This window comes from Teleopsis dalmanni, chromosome 1, assembly GCF_002237135.1.
Source record: "Teleopsis dalmanni isolate 2A chromosome 1, ASM223713v2, whole genome shotgun sequence".
Classification (NCBI taxonomy): Eukaryota; Metazoa; Arthropoda; class Insecta; order Diptera; family Diopsidae; genus Teleopsis; species Teleopsis dalmanni.
Genome location: NC_051846.1, coordinates 114,610,547 through 114,625,867, shown reverse-complemented (window position 1 = coordinate 114,625,867; position 15,321 = coordinate 114,610,547). Strand labels below are relative to the sequence as shown.

Here is a 15,321-nt window from a genome sequence, read left to right as displayed (position 1 = left end):
GAATTTCATTTTATTCCACCAAGATCACCACATTTCGACGGATTATGGGAGACAACAGTAAAATCTGCCCTATATTTGCTAATAAAAAATGTTTCTACAGCATCACTAAAAACTTGAAATTGTTGTGATAAAAATTAAAGCAGCGTTGAACTCGCGACCTCAGATACGAACGATTTTAACGCAATCACCCCAGGTCACTTTTCAATAGGTGAAGAAATCACTTCAAGTGTCAATGTGCATACAAATGACCCAAAAGGAAGATTACTAAAGGCTGGCAACTGGTATCAGAGCTAAAACACAGTTTTTGGCAACGCTGGACTAAGGAGTATCTAAGTGAATTACAATAGCGCCACAAGTGGAAGGGTCTAATCAGCAACATACAAATTAATACGATGGTAATTCTCAAAGAAGACAATCTACTAGTTCTGCAAAGACCTTTAGGACGTATCATAAATGTTTATAAAGGAAAAAATGGTTGGGAGAGAGTTTGTGACATCCAAACAACGAAGGGAGTATTTAAAAAACCGGTGCATAGATTAGCCCCATTATTTACTGAAGGTCCAGATGATAATAACCTAGAAGATTCAGCTCTTGGAAAATTAAGTGAAGAGAAAAACAAATCAGAACAAACTCAAGAAACTTCAATTCTAGCTCCAGGGTCGCTGCTTGTAAACATTATGTCGCATCAGAAAATCTGAATCATTAGTCAACTGAACAACTCCAAAAAACGGTCATGTCTGAACCCAGGGTTACTGCTTACCACTGTGACTTTACTTATTTTGTCAGTAGCTATATAGTATAAATGCTATATAGTATGCTATATGGCATTTATTTTGAACAAATAAAACTCATGACTGCCGATTGCAAAATGATTGTATATTTTGACCTTTCCTCATATCAACGACAAATTAGCACATTAACTGATGGAACAAAAACATTGCAAAATTTGGATAACACTGCATGCAATGTCTTTCTCAACTACTTTAACCGGGTAACGGTGGAACTGAAAATGGAACTTAATCTTTTCTCTGTTTAAAAAAAATCGCAAAAAAATTGTCAGCAATTTTACCAATTCATTGTTTGGCGTTCGCGATTCAAACTTCGCAGCACAAACATCAATTACAATAAGTAGTCTTAAAAGGAACGACAACCAATCAAAAAGCGCAACAAAAAATTATTATATGCATATGAGTCAATAAACAACATCCACGTAACACAAAACATACCTATGCTACTGTCGCAAATGTTTATGAAGGTATCTAACCTGAAACGGGTTCACTCATCAATTATGGACATACAAATCGACAATTATCACTATAAAATAAATCTTCTTCTGCTGACTCCACAACAGCTTAGTGAGGAAACAATGATGATTAGGACACGTCTTTTATCACACCTGCAGTTACTTATCCACCGCAATAACTTACTCGAAGTATACAGTCAACGAAATCCTGGCTAAGGTCCACGTATTTTTTTGCATCGACCTACCTCTTACGGATGCAGGACTCCAGCTATGATACCTCGTACCAATTGTAGCAGCACTAAGCTCTAAAGAGTTACATTATCCTAACATACAAGCAACGTTTCATGAATCATCAAACGTCAATAATTGTGAAATTTATTATTCCATAATCAAGCTGACCCCATATGCGATCACAGACATAACTATATGGTATCAGTTAAATCATCCAAACCAATGGATGTACGCAACGAAAAAGCATTTCAATTAACTTAAGTGGTTAGTGGCTTGATTAAATTACGACCTGAATGCATTATAAAAAATTAACAAATTACAATTCAAGATCGTCAAAAAATGGTTACTTCAATGCAGGCATCAATCACAAAATTTAATTCATCTGTAGGATAAATTAAATTGCCAGCAATAACATAAGCTTTAAACCATTGTCAGCCTTATTTCACGAACCTTAATTTATTCAACAAAAACTAGCCCACATCAAGATTCCCAATCTACCAACTGATGCTATTAGCCCAGATACACATAGCCTATAACCAGCTACGTTGCTTTAACAACGTATAACCACCATTGCAATAATATAACATATATATGGCGAAAGCAGATTTGGTGTAAAACTTTGGTGTAGTTTGACCCACCGAAAGCACCTAATGATGAGTATAAGAGAGTATATAGTTTTATGTCTTTATTTTAATTTTTTCACAGGAATCCATCATTGCATTATGCGTAATTGTATAAAATTTAATGAGTTTATACTTTAAAAATGTACTTAAAATTAAGAGAAATACGGAAGTACTGCAGTGGTTTATTTATTTATTTATTTAATGAAGTGTTTTGAAGGACACATTTTCAATGCACTCTCTTACATGCTAACTTACAAACTAACAAATAAAATTGAAAATATTATTTATTTTATTGCTTCAAAATTAACTTAATTAATAAATTAGAATATAATCTTAATAACAATGAAAATTATAAAAGATAAAAAGAAAGCAATTATAAATTAAATCAAAATAAAAGACAAAAAGAACAGTAACAAAAAAAAGAATATAATAAAAAGCCAAAAATAATATTTATGACAAGCAGCAAATTAATCAACATAAGAAATAAGAATAAAATAATATTAATTAATATAAGATTGTAATAATAAGCTAAGACAGTTCCTCAGAAACTAACTTTTTGAAGCACACTAAGTTGTTTGCGTCTCTGGTATCGCTGGATAACGAGTTTCAGAATCTTACCGCATTTATGAAAAAGAAACTAGTCGCAGAAAAGTGGTTGAACCTTGGGATTAAATATTGAATAGATCTGTTTGAATGCAATTTATATAGATTACTGAAAAGGTGCCTAGGGACTTGGTTGGTAGCAATTTTAAACAAAAATATGCAAACATATTTATTAATATATTATTCAATATTAAATTCCAGGATATTATTCCTGTAGCCTGTAAATGATCAAAACGCCTGAGTCCATAGACATACCTTGTCAGACAGTTCATTACTTACTTACTTATGTGGCCATAACAACCCGTTACCGAGTTTCGGCCTGACGCAGCATGTCTCCCCAGGCGCCTTTGCTGCGTGCACGCCTTCTCCAGTCTTGTATATCAAGTCCAATTAGTGCTCCCTCAACTTGATCACTCCACCGGAGACACGGTCTACCTCTACGTCTTCTTCCGCCAACTACTGCTTCAAACACCTTTTCGCCGGAGCGTCTTCATCCATTCTCACGACATGACCAAGCCAGCGAAGCCGCTGGATGTTAATGCGCTGAATTATATCAATGTCTTGATAAATCTCGTACAGTTCGTGGTTCATTCTAATGCGGTAGTCGTCGCCAACTCGTAGAGGACCAAAGATCTTACGAAGAACTTTTCTCTCGAACACTCCCAGTGCTGCTTCATCATTCTGTGATAACGTCCATGCTTCTGCGCCATACAGAAGCACAGGGAGGATGAGCGACCTATAGAGCGTAAGTTTTGTTTGTCGAGAGAGAGCTCTACATCCCAATTGCCTACTGAGCCCATAGTAGCACCTATTAGCAATGGTGATTCTTCGTCTGATCTCCAGACTGACATCATTTGTATTCGTTACGGCGGTGCCAAGGTAGATGAAATCCTTGACAGAATCGAAAGTATAGTCGCCAGCCACTAGCCCGGCGTCCGAGCGACGCACATTTCTACCAGTAGCCGACATATACTTCGTTTTTCCCTCATTCACCGCTAAACCCATTCTTGCAGATTCCTTTTCGATAGCAGCAAAAGCAGCTGTAACATCACGCTTGCTACGCCCAATGATGTCAATGTCGTCGGCGTAAGCAAGGAGCTGGACACATTTGTAGAATATTGTTCCATTACGATGAACACCTGCCCTGCGCATGATCACTTCCATGACGAAATTGAAGAGGTCACATGATAAGGGATCACCTTGTCTGAAGCCTCGCACGGTATCAAAAGGTTCAGAGAGACTCGATCCTACCTTGACGGAGCTACGGGTATTACTCAGCGTCATTCTGCAAAGTCGAATTAATTTTGGAGGGATACCGAGCTCAGACATTGCGGCGTAAACGTGATCCCTAATGGGGCTATCGAAAGCTGCTTTATAATCGACAAAAAGGTGATGAGTGTCGATGTTATGTTCGTGGGCTTTTTCCAGGATTTGTCGCAGTGTGAATATCTGATCAATGGTGGAGCGACCAGGTCGAAAGCCGCACTGATAAGGTCCAATCAGTGAGTTGGCATGTGGCTTCAACCTTTCACACAGTACAGTTGAAAGAACCTTGTACGCGACAGGTATTAGGCTAATCCCGCGATAGTTGGCGCAAATCGTCGGGTCACCTTTTTTCAAGACAGGACAAAGGGTACTGAGATTCCAATCGCTGGGCATACTTTCATCTAACCATATTCTGCAGATAAGCTGATGCATGCACCTTATCAGCATATCGCCGCCGGCCTTGAACAATTCAGCAGGCAGGCCATCTGCGCCTGCCGCTTTGTTGTTCTTAAGTCGCTGTATAGCAACACGCACTTCGTTATGGCTAGGTGGTGGAATTTCAACATCATCATTTTCGATTGGGGATACAGAGGGCATTTCTTCAATGGCAGAGTTGATGTTATCATCGCCAGATAGCAGTTTGGAGAAATGCTCCTTCCATACTTTCAGTACATTCTGCGTATCTGTAACCAGATTACCATTTTCGTCCTTACAGGTTGATGCACCAGGCTTAAAGCCTTGAGTCAGACGGTTGACTTTTTGATAAAATTTACGGGCATCATTCCTATTTCTACACACCTCGATTTCCTCTCGCTCGCGCCTTTCTTGATCTCGTTTCTTCCGTCTGAATAGGCACCGCTCTACCTTCCTCATCTCCCGATATTGTTCATGCACGGTTCGCGTTGCTGCTGACTGCAGGGTCCTTTTATAGGCCGCGTTCTTCGCAGCAGTAGCTTGGCGACACTCTTCGTCGTACCATTGGTTTCGCCGTGGGGGACGTTGGAAACCAAGGACATCTTCCGCTGTTGTGCGTAGGGAGTGAGAGATATGTCCCCACTGTCTACCGGCATTATCGGAACGGGAGGGTTGGTTGTTTAATCGGCTAGAGAGCTGAGCGGCGAAGGCTTCGGCTGTCTCGCGTGATCGCAGACAGTTCATTACAGCTCTTAATTTGTATAGGTTGTCTGAGTCAAGTTTGTTGTAGACCAGACTATAATACAAAATTATAGGCATTATTAATTGCTTTACTAATGTGCAACGAAGATTCATTGGAGTATATTTAGCTGATAATTGAATATATCTAAGTGATACAATTGATTTTCGAAAAACTTGATTTATGTGGTCACGGGCATTCAAGCTAGCAAGCATTTTACTGATAATTTATAATCAATTGTAGTACTGCCAATTAAAATTAAATGGAATTTCTCCATTATAATTTTTTTTTCTCGCAATAGGCAGAATAATTGTTTTATCTGTATTAAGCAGCATGTTATCTACTATTGCCCATGTATTAATTCTATTTAAGTCATCAGTAAGCTTACAAACACTATCACCTAAAAAACCAACTATACTAGAAAGATACATTTGAATATCATCTGCATATGCATGTAATTTGGAATATTTACATATGGTGAAAACATCATTTATATAGGTATATTAAGAAAAGCAGTGGGCTGAGGAATGACCCCTGAGGAACACCAGTGGGCAACGATTTAAAATCCGAATATTTATCAGCAGAGAAAACAGTCTGCGATCTCCCTGTTAGATAACCACATATAAATTTAAAGGCAGAGTACAAGAATGAAAAATAATCAGTTAATTTCTTACATAGTATGGAGAGATTAACACGATCAAATGCTTTAGAGAAGTCTAAAAGACATAAAAATGCAATCATGTCATTATTATAGCTATTCAACCATCTTCTAAAACTTTGAGCATGACAGTTGAGCAACTATGACCCTTTCTTTAGCTAGACTGTAGTGAGAGAGAAGTTGGAAACGCTCAAGGTGAATATTAATTTAATTAGCCATTATAAGATCACAAACTAGACTTCTCCGGAGTTGGAATAATTTTAGCTTTTTTCCACGTTTTGGGAAAGGTTGACGTAGTTATACAATGATTTATTATATGTGTAATAGGAGCTATTATGTACGGCAAAGTGAGCTTTAGAAATTTTTGTAGACCATTTTTTCACTAACACCTATAAAATTAAACCTCTCATCAGAAGCACATATATCAGAAATTGGGAATGTCGAAGAGGTATTATTACAATTTACATTTATACACGAAATGAAGTAATCATTTAGGTCATTTAGATTTAGTTCACAATGTGTTGTAATATCTTGCTTTAATTCCAAATGTTTAATATTTCTCCAGATATTCTTGGTTGGCTGTGTAGTGTCAAGCTTAAAATTATAAAATGCCGATTTTGCAATGCTTACTGCCTTCGCGGCTAAATTTCTAGCCAATTTAAATCGCATCCAGTTATAAGACGAAGGTTTTCCATATTGCATGCTTTTTGTTTCTGTAATTTATCTTTCTTCTAATCTGAGGGTTTAGCCAAGCACAGGAAGAACTTTTAATAATAATAGTCCGCAGCGGAGCATCTCGATAAAAAATTGACAAAATATGTTATTAAATTTATCTAACTTATCGTCAGAAGTTGAAAAAATCCAACAATCACTCCAATCAACAGTATTTAATTCATTAACTATTCTGATAGTATCAATTGATTCAAAATCCCTATAAGAAAAAGAACTAGGACTAGATTTCCTGCTTGGGTTAAAGTCCAATGCAGCAAATAGTAGATTATGATCAGATACAAAAGACATTTGATCGAACAGTAAGACTTTATTAGGATCCGATACAGCAACTATATACAGTGGTACACTGTAACAGTATCTAGTTGGTTAAGCCTTATTGATGATACTTAGGCCCATCATGGGTAATAAATGTTTTAGTTTCAGAACTTTACTACAATTCACTAAAAAGTCATAATTAAAATCACCAAGTACTGCAATAAAATCATATATGTGTACAACTGAAAGAAGCGAGTAAAATAATGGATCGCATGAGAATCGGTTATATGGATTGTAGACACAGGAAACTAAAATTTTATTACTATGATTTCTGATAGACACACAAATAAATTCAATATCAGATTCATCCGAAGTACATACCTTGTGATCAAAAAAGAACTTTAATTTTTAATTTTTGAATTCCCGCGCTTAACCAATCGGCAAAGTTTTTTTATTTTTACGCTGGCAACACTATTATACACATTCTCTCAAATTTTAACGCATATCGTACGAATAGTTTTTGTTTGAAGTCGAAAAATTTTCGTGTAACGATTTTTACCTTATGGCCTCTATAGTCTCAAAACACGTTCCTCGCAATGGCAATTTAAGTCGGTGGAAGAGAAAAAAGTCACACGGGACCATATCTGGAAAGTACGGTGCTTGGTTGATGATATTGGTGGAGTTTTTGTCCAAAAACTGCGAAAAAACGACGCTTTTTTTGAATGAAATTCAGCTTTTTTGCCACCAGCCATGAAGCCACGTGTTTCAAATCCAAAGTATCAGTTAAAATGTGTTCGGCCATTCCATATGAGATGACCATCAATACTGCAATCTCTCTAATCGGTTCACAACGATCTTCCAACACGAACCTTTTAAACCATTCGTATACTCGTGGTTGCGACACACACAAATCACAAAAGGCCTTTTTAACATTTTTCAACAGTTTCGGCACACTTGAATCCATTTGCAACACAAAATTTTCTAATTTTCGTTCTAATTTTTGATCCATTATAAAAATCGCTACACGAAAATTGTTCGACTTTTTGTATAGACGCCAAACAAAAACTAATCATATGATATGCATTAAACTTTGACAGAATGTGTGTAATAGTGTTGTCAGCGTGAAAAGAAAAAAAATTTACCGAATGGATAGGCGTGGGAATTCAAAAATAGACCTTTCTTCTTTTTTTTGGTCAGAAGGTATTAACTGACTAGTTAAATAAAAATTGCAATAAATTGCAATTCCACCACCTTTTCTGTGTTTCCTATCGTGGCGATTTAAAACATAATATTTTATACAAAAATATTAACTACTGATCTCATTATCTAATCATGTTTAAGAAAGCAAATATTGTCAACACTGGAGTCTTCAAACACTGATTTGATTAAGTTTAAGACCATTTTGGCTTTTAGCATTAAAATAAACAATATTGAAATCACTGTTTTAAGCACAAAGAATGTTTATTAAGATTTTATGAGTCTTTAAGTCTTTATTGTAACGTTTTACAGTTCATGTCCCTGCAATCATGATCCGTAGAGATATTCTTGAGATTATAAGTTTTTATCATCTTCACGCAATTTATACATTTTACAATCAGTGACGACTGCTCTAATGTGCGGAGGTGTGCAACGCACACTCTAACATAATTTGCAAATTGTCAAATAATATACATAAATTTATTAAATATCTTTAAATCAAGAGTTAATATTGTTTATTACATTTTCATAAATATATTTTTAAAGATTAAAGTTTTAGCAAAAACAATTAAATGTAAATGTCTATAAAAACTCATTTAATTTGCTTCACTTAGCTACTAAAGTCCATAGTTGTGCTCATAAGTTTGCAGCTCACATCACAAGACATTTCTATTATATTTCGTCTTTCCCCTTTTAGCAATTGCATTTATAAATTTCTGTCATAAGTGTGCATAAAAGTAGAATAATACAAAATAATGTGCGTGTGCTCTAGCTTAAAATATGAGAAATAAAGATTGGGAATTGTATATTGTATTTTCTGTTCTATTCGAATATCAACTACATGTATAAAAATTCAACATGTTGACTTGCTGAAGCGGTTAGATGTGCGGCTAAAGTTTGCAGCTCACATCACCATGCATTTCTTTCAAATTTCGTCCTTCCCGTTTAAGCTGTTGCTCAGCGAATAATAACCACTTTGTGTGAGGAGTAGCTGACCGCACATTTATACGTTACAAGTGTGTTCGATTGTGTTTGATCATTGCATAAACATGTATGGTTCTAAGTGGTTCTTGGTTTCTTGGTAAGTGGTATGGTTCTTGTGTGAAAAAAGTTGGTTTGATGTTATAAGATATATGTGAAAAGTTGTATTTATTCCATATTGATATAATATTAAACTTATATATAAATTATTTATTTAATTTGTATAATATGTTATTTTGTTAATGAATTATAAAGAGGTTTTTCGAACAGTAGTGAACTACCACAAAAATTTATTTTTTTTATATTATTTTAATTAATTGAATTTTTGACTGACCATTCAGCTGTTTCGAGTATTGCCAAATACCCATCATCAGTGGTCTTGGAAATAGTTCTTGTATTTAATTATTCGTAAATAATTATTTTTGAGACTGCAAGTACCAGGAATCGAACTCGGGTCCTGCCAAATGTGAAGCTCAGAATCAGCGCACCTTAACCAACTGATCCAAAGCCGTACTTGACTTTTTTGTTTGCATATTTTTCTGGAGTTTTATTACTTTTACTATGAAAGTTTTTTATTAACAATTTTACTTGCTGTGTTTATATTAGAACGAAATCATAAACCAGCTGTCGAATAAATCAATTAATTAAATAATTATATTTTTATTTTTAATTGTTAAATTTCAATACTATTCTGTTCGTAGAGGCATTATTTATTGATGAATTATTAAATGTTATGTTGTGAATATATCGTTGCCTAATATAATACAGTTATTTTTAATGAAACATCTTATATACTTCAATTTATCATTTTTAATTTAAGTGGTACATGTAAAAACAACATTGTAGAAGGGCCGCACATCCTTCCAGATAGGGCACTGTTTACAGTGCTGTTTACACATTCTTTATGAGAGTGTCCAATTTCGCTGCATTTTGCACATGTCACTCCGTTTTCTTTACAGACATTTGCTTCATGATTAAAGCCCCAACATTTAAAACACCTCATTACGTTAAAATTCTCATAAGCAATGCATCCATCCCAATCCACATTAATTGTACGCTCTTTCATTATTTTAGCAAATGCAGTACTATCTAATTCAACAATAGCATTAAAAATGTTTTTGTTTTTATATGATTCATATACCTTTAGCACTTCAATTGAACGAAAAACGATCTCATTCTGATTTTTAATTGCATTTATAATTTTATCGTTATCTAATTTTTCAGACATTCTAGATATCAATATTTTAGAATTACGCATATCCGGTGTTGAAATGTCATAATTGTCACTGAGTTTTTTTTTAATTTCACTAGCTAAAATTTTTCTTTCTTTAATAGTATCGCATTTAATTGTTGCTCCTCCGTCTTGTGCACTCATAAAACCATGAATTTTAACATTTAGATTTGACGGATTTATTTTTAGCTTTAATTCCTTTTTTGTTTCTTCACTTTGCTGTTTATTCTTTGACTTAAGAGTGATTGGCACATTTTTATTTAATCCTGATTTCAACTAGCAGTATAGGTAACAAAACTAGACTGATCCTTGTTAATAGGTTCTGTACACATTTTCTCATCAAGTTCTTTTGCACTTTTTGTCATATCAGCTAATTTTGTTTCAAGGGAGCCAATTTTTTCTTCATAATTTTCTTGAATATTAATAAGTTTTTTATTCTTTCACTATATCTAGCCTCAAGGACAAGGATTTTATTTCATTTCTATTAATCTTAAGAGCCTCTTTAAATTCAGCTTTGTACACTTTTAAGTACGATTGATTTTTTTCTACACTGTTTTGTATTTGCCTAATTGCGAAATCAGTATTGTGAATATACTGCACACACTCTTCACACATAAATTGTAACATACTGCTATTAAGGTAATTTAAATTAAATTGTTTAATCCCAATATTTGTGTAGTAATTTAACAGTTTACAACACTGTTCGTACTTGCTTATTTAAGCTTTACTTGCTGTCTCTATTAGTTGATTATAAGCTTTTCTTTAATAAAACCAAAAATCAATTAATTGCCATCTCTGTCAGCTGTTTTGTGTGTACAAAAAACAAAACCAAATTAACGGCGCGTGTTTTGCAAATTTAAAATAAGTTTTTAGAATTTATTTTTTAAATTATTTAAACAATTTTCAGTTAAAGCGTTTACCAGTTTGCCAAAAACGCTAAGTATAAAGATATTGTTCATCTGTGCCAACTTTACAAAATAATTCGATGCATTTACAGATAAATTTTCACAAAAAAAAAACACAGAGCTCAAAAACCATACAACCGTATCAATTCAATGTTGTAATATCAAAAATTACTTTATTTTATGGTTGTAATAGTTATTTTATTTACAACTGACTTAAATTTATTTAAATATTACAAATTATTCTGACTAATACTTCCTTCAATAATAATGACGGGAGACGCGACCGTTGGAACTCTTTTTTTTTTTCTTTTTTGACAGTTTTATAATAATGTTTTTGGTGTTGCCACAATACTCCGCCTTGCGTCAGTAGTGATTTTACCTCATCATTTCGTATAAATACATGCGTGGCTGAGCTTAGAGCCGGTTGTATGTGGTAACCTCGGTATGTATGATGCGATACTAACGTTGACTTGACGTTCTGCATTTGTTCTCTTAGCTTGGTAATGAAATCGTGTTTATTTGTATTTTTATTCCTAATGTTGCTTACTATTGCGCCCGGTAAGCATAGTGTTTGACCATATAGCATTTTAGCTGCAGAAGCTCTGAACAATACTATTGGTAACACTTCTGCCTAAGAAGTTGTTTGATGGCACATTAAAGCTGCTTTACTGTCAGGATGGTAACTGGTAGTTCGTAAATGTTTGCAGCCGATAACTTCAACTAGTTGAAGATTCAAATTGTCTCTCTTGGTAAAATTGTCTCTCTTGGTCTGTTGTGATACGTAAGGGTAGGCCAAAATGTGCGATCCATTGAGTAATCAATGCGTTTGCGATGGCTTCCGTCGTTTGATCGGGAATCGGAATTGCTTCTGGCCATCGGCTAAAACGGTAGATGATGGTTAATATATATGTGTAATTGTTTAATGACGGTAGCGGGTCGACGATGTCTATATTTATGTGTTCGAATCTGTGCTCAGCGAATTCGTATTGACAAATAGATGTTCGATTGTGACGTTGCACTTTAGAGACAACTCATGAATAGCTTTGAAGATATGTAGCCGGTATTTCTGTGGAATGTAAGGACGATTTCGACCAGTTGAAACTATACAATAAATTCTTTTTGATATTGTTGGTAAGGACAAAAGTTTGTGTTTGATGGAATTGTTGTTTTTGATATCTTGCAGTTGTGGACAACATCGTTGTAATCCAATATCCAATTATACAATCGTAATCGATTTGTGGGATGCTGATATTATCTATCCGCGAGAGGAAATTCCTGGAATGTTGTCTTTTCCGCTGACATGAACGATATTAGTAGTAAATTGACCTATATAACCAAGCTGACGGACTTGACGAGGTGAAGCCTTGTCGGACTTTTGCTGAAATGCGAAAGTAAGTGGCTTGTGGTCAGTTATTAACACGAATTAACGACCTTCTAACATATGTCGAAAATGTTTTATGCCCTGGTATACAGCTAACAACTCACGATCGTATGTGCTGTACCATTTTTGTGTGTCTGTTAATCGTTTAGAGAAAAAACCGAGTGGTTGAAACATGCTGTCTATTACTTGATGAAGAACTGCGCCGAGTGCTTTGGCGTCTACTTGTAATGCAAGCGTAGTAGTTTTTTTGATGGATGAACAAGTAGTGTCGAGTTTGTTAGTTCATCTTTACATTTTTGGAAAGTTGTTTTATTCGATTCGGGCCAGGATAACAGTGTGTTGTCGTTTTTCTTGTTTCCTTTTATCATTTGTTGAAGTGCTGTTTGAGAGTTTGCTGCATTTGGTACGAACCTGCGATAAAAGTTAAGTTATGGTAGAAATCTTCATAATTCTTTTGTTTTTGTTGAATGCCCTTTTCACTGATGAGACGACCAATAAATTCTACACTGTTTTGAGCAAAAACGCATTGTGATACGTTTATTACTAAACCATGTTTTCTGAATCGTTCAAATACTTGTTGCAAGTGTTGCCTGGGCTCTTCTTCATTTTCTGATGTAGTAATGACGTCATCAATATAGGCAAATGCGAATTCGAGATCTCGTAATACTTCGTGAATGTAGCGTTGAAATGTTTGACCTGCCTTGCAAGGTCCGAATGTCATGTTGGTAAATTCAAATAATCCAAACAGAGTTATGATCGCCATTTTTAGAATATTAACCGTGCCATTGCTCACAAACAGCGTTTGAAAACATATGTCAATGTTACAGCATCCAGTTTTCTCCAGGTGGTTCTACCACCTAGTCGGCTAAAAAGGAAAATAGTGGCAGACTTAATGGACAGAGAGTAGCAAAATAGCTTCGTTTTTACCTTAAATATTCAAATTAAATTGCTTATTAGTACCTCTTATTTGTTATTTGTACTAGATGCAATATTAAAACTATTTTTGCCTTTATATTAAGAATCGTTAATACACAAAACAAAAAAAAAACAAAAAAACCGGTTCAACTGGTATCTGGTGATATGCCTTAATCAGGTCGATGGTTGAACAAACTTTTAGGTTATATAACATGTGTGTAAAATCATGTATATGAGAAACTGGGTAACGATCTGGGATGGTGATTGCATTTAAGTGACGGTAATCTCCACAAGGTCTCCAACTTCCGTCTGTTTTTTTTACCATATGTAAAGGGCTAGCGCAATTGCTACTTGATGGACGGCATATTCCTGCTGTAACGAATTTTTGGAATTCTTCTTTCACTGCTACTAGCTTGTCTGGAAGAAATCTCCTTTTGTTAATATGTGATTTGTGACTTTGGTCACCTGGCGATTTGCCGGTATTAGTTTGGCAATGTCGATGTATTTTTTTAGTAGATCTGCAATTTTGGAAGATGTGTTCACGGTTGATATTTTTTGTGCGGTTATTTTACTTTCGCTTGTGGCTGAAAAAATGTTTGTCGATGTGTCTTTCAATCGTTTCATTTTAATGTCGACTATTAATCCGAAATAATTTAAAAGATCGGCGCCGATGATTGAAGTAGTTACATCTGCGATAATAAATGGCCATGTGAAATTTCTTTGTAAGCCTAAAGCTAGAGTTTGCTCTATTTCACTAAATGTTTTGATCGTAACATAGAACCATTTGCTGCGTAGAATATGCTATCGTTATTATTGTTTGTATTTCAATTTTTTTGTTTGGCGGCAATAAGTGAAACATCTGCAGCCGTGTCAGTTAGGAATGATTTTTTTGTCTTATTATCGTAGATGAACATTCGTATAGATGTTTCGTTTACAACTTTTTCTGCCGCCGTAGACGAAGCCGGTTTTAGTTTTTATGGCTATATGCACATGGCTGCTTTCAATCTTTTGCACTTCAACCATATGTTTTATGATACCAACAATTTGTATTGCTATTTTCTTCGCTATCATTATGATATTGCTGGTTTCTTGAAGTTGAACGTGAACGTTGATTTGTTCTTGAGCGGTGTTTGGTCGATCATTTCGAGACCATTTTCGTGAATCTGGTCACTTCTCGTTAAAGCTGTTCCATTTGCGCATCACGTTGAATCACGCTGCTGTAGGGATGTCAGCTGCGTTGATATAAGTTCCTTGCATTGTTAAATATATACGGATCATTCCAATAATGTTGTCTGCCAATTTTGCCATTTTGGGTAGTTCTACTTGAAATGTGGCTAGACTGTCAGTACTTCTACAAGGAGTCCTTGTAACCATAACCCTCTCAGTCATTGCTCGTCTTGTTTGTTTCCACTAATGCTTTGTTATTCGTTTAATAGTTGTAATGACACAAATTTATACAATAAATTTCTGTGCTACATATTATCTAGAAGAAGAAAAAAATAAAGTCTGTTCGTAAACTAACTACCACCGCTACACACCATATAGAGAAAATAACTCACATGAAGAAAATTGAAGCGGAGTTATCTAAAAAAATATGAAATTGAATTAAAATGTTTATTTAAAATATCATGGACATTACCTGCGATCCCCGATTCCAACATGCCGCGGGCATCGATACACGTGCAGAATCTAAAAATATACGAAAAATTTAAGTTGTTTGTTACAAATTTTATGAATGAAAACAAAAAAAACTTGTAAAGAAATTCTAAACACAACAACACTGAACAATTATTACAGAAAACACGTTTAATTATTAAACAAATATCTATGTAAAAAATATATAAATAAAATAATACACAAAATAATTTAACACTCATGTTTGTACAATTTTATTTTTATACACGTAAACAAAACAAACCACGGCAGCAACTAAGCACATCAACACTA

The 15,321-nt window shown here is 34.7% G+C and overlaps 1 protein-coding gene across 1 annotated transcript; it reads right to left on the bottom strand.

The window, feature by feature from the left end:
• Positions 1 to 1,731: 1,731 nt before the first annotated feature.
• Positions 1,732 to 10,170, bottom strand: LOC119665622. Its single transcript, XM_038074851.1, has 3 exons — positions 9,941 to 10,170; positions 4,362 to 5,176; positions 1,732 to 1,763 (listed from the first exon to the last, which is right to left on the bottom strand). The coding sequence occupies exons 1-3, from the start codon at positions 10,168 to 10,170 to the stop codon at positions 1,732 to 1,734; spliced, it is 1,077 nt and encodes a 358-aa protein (XP_037930779.1).
• Between the last annotated feature and the right edge of the window lie 5,151 nt (positions 10,171 to 15,321).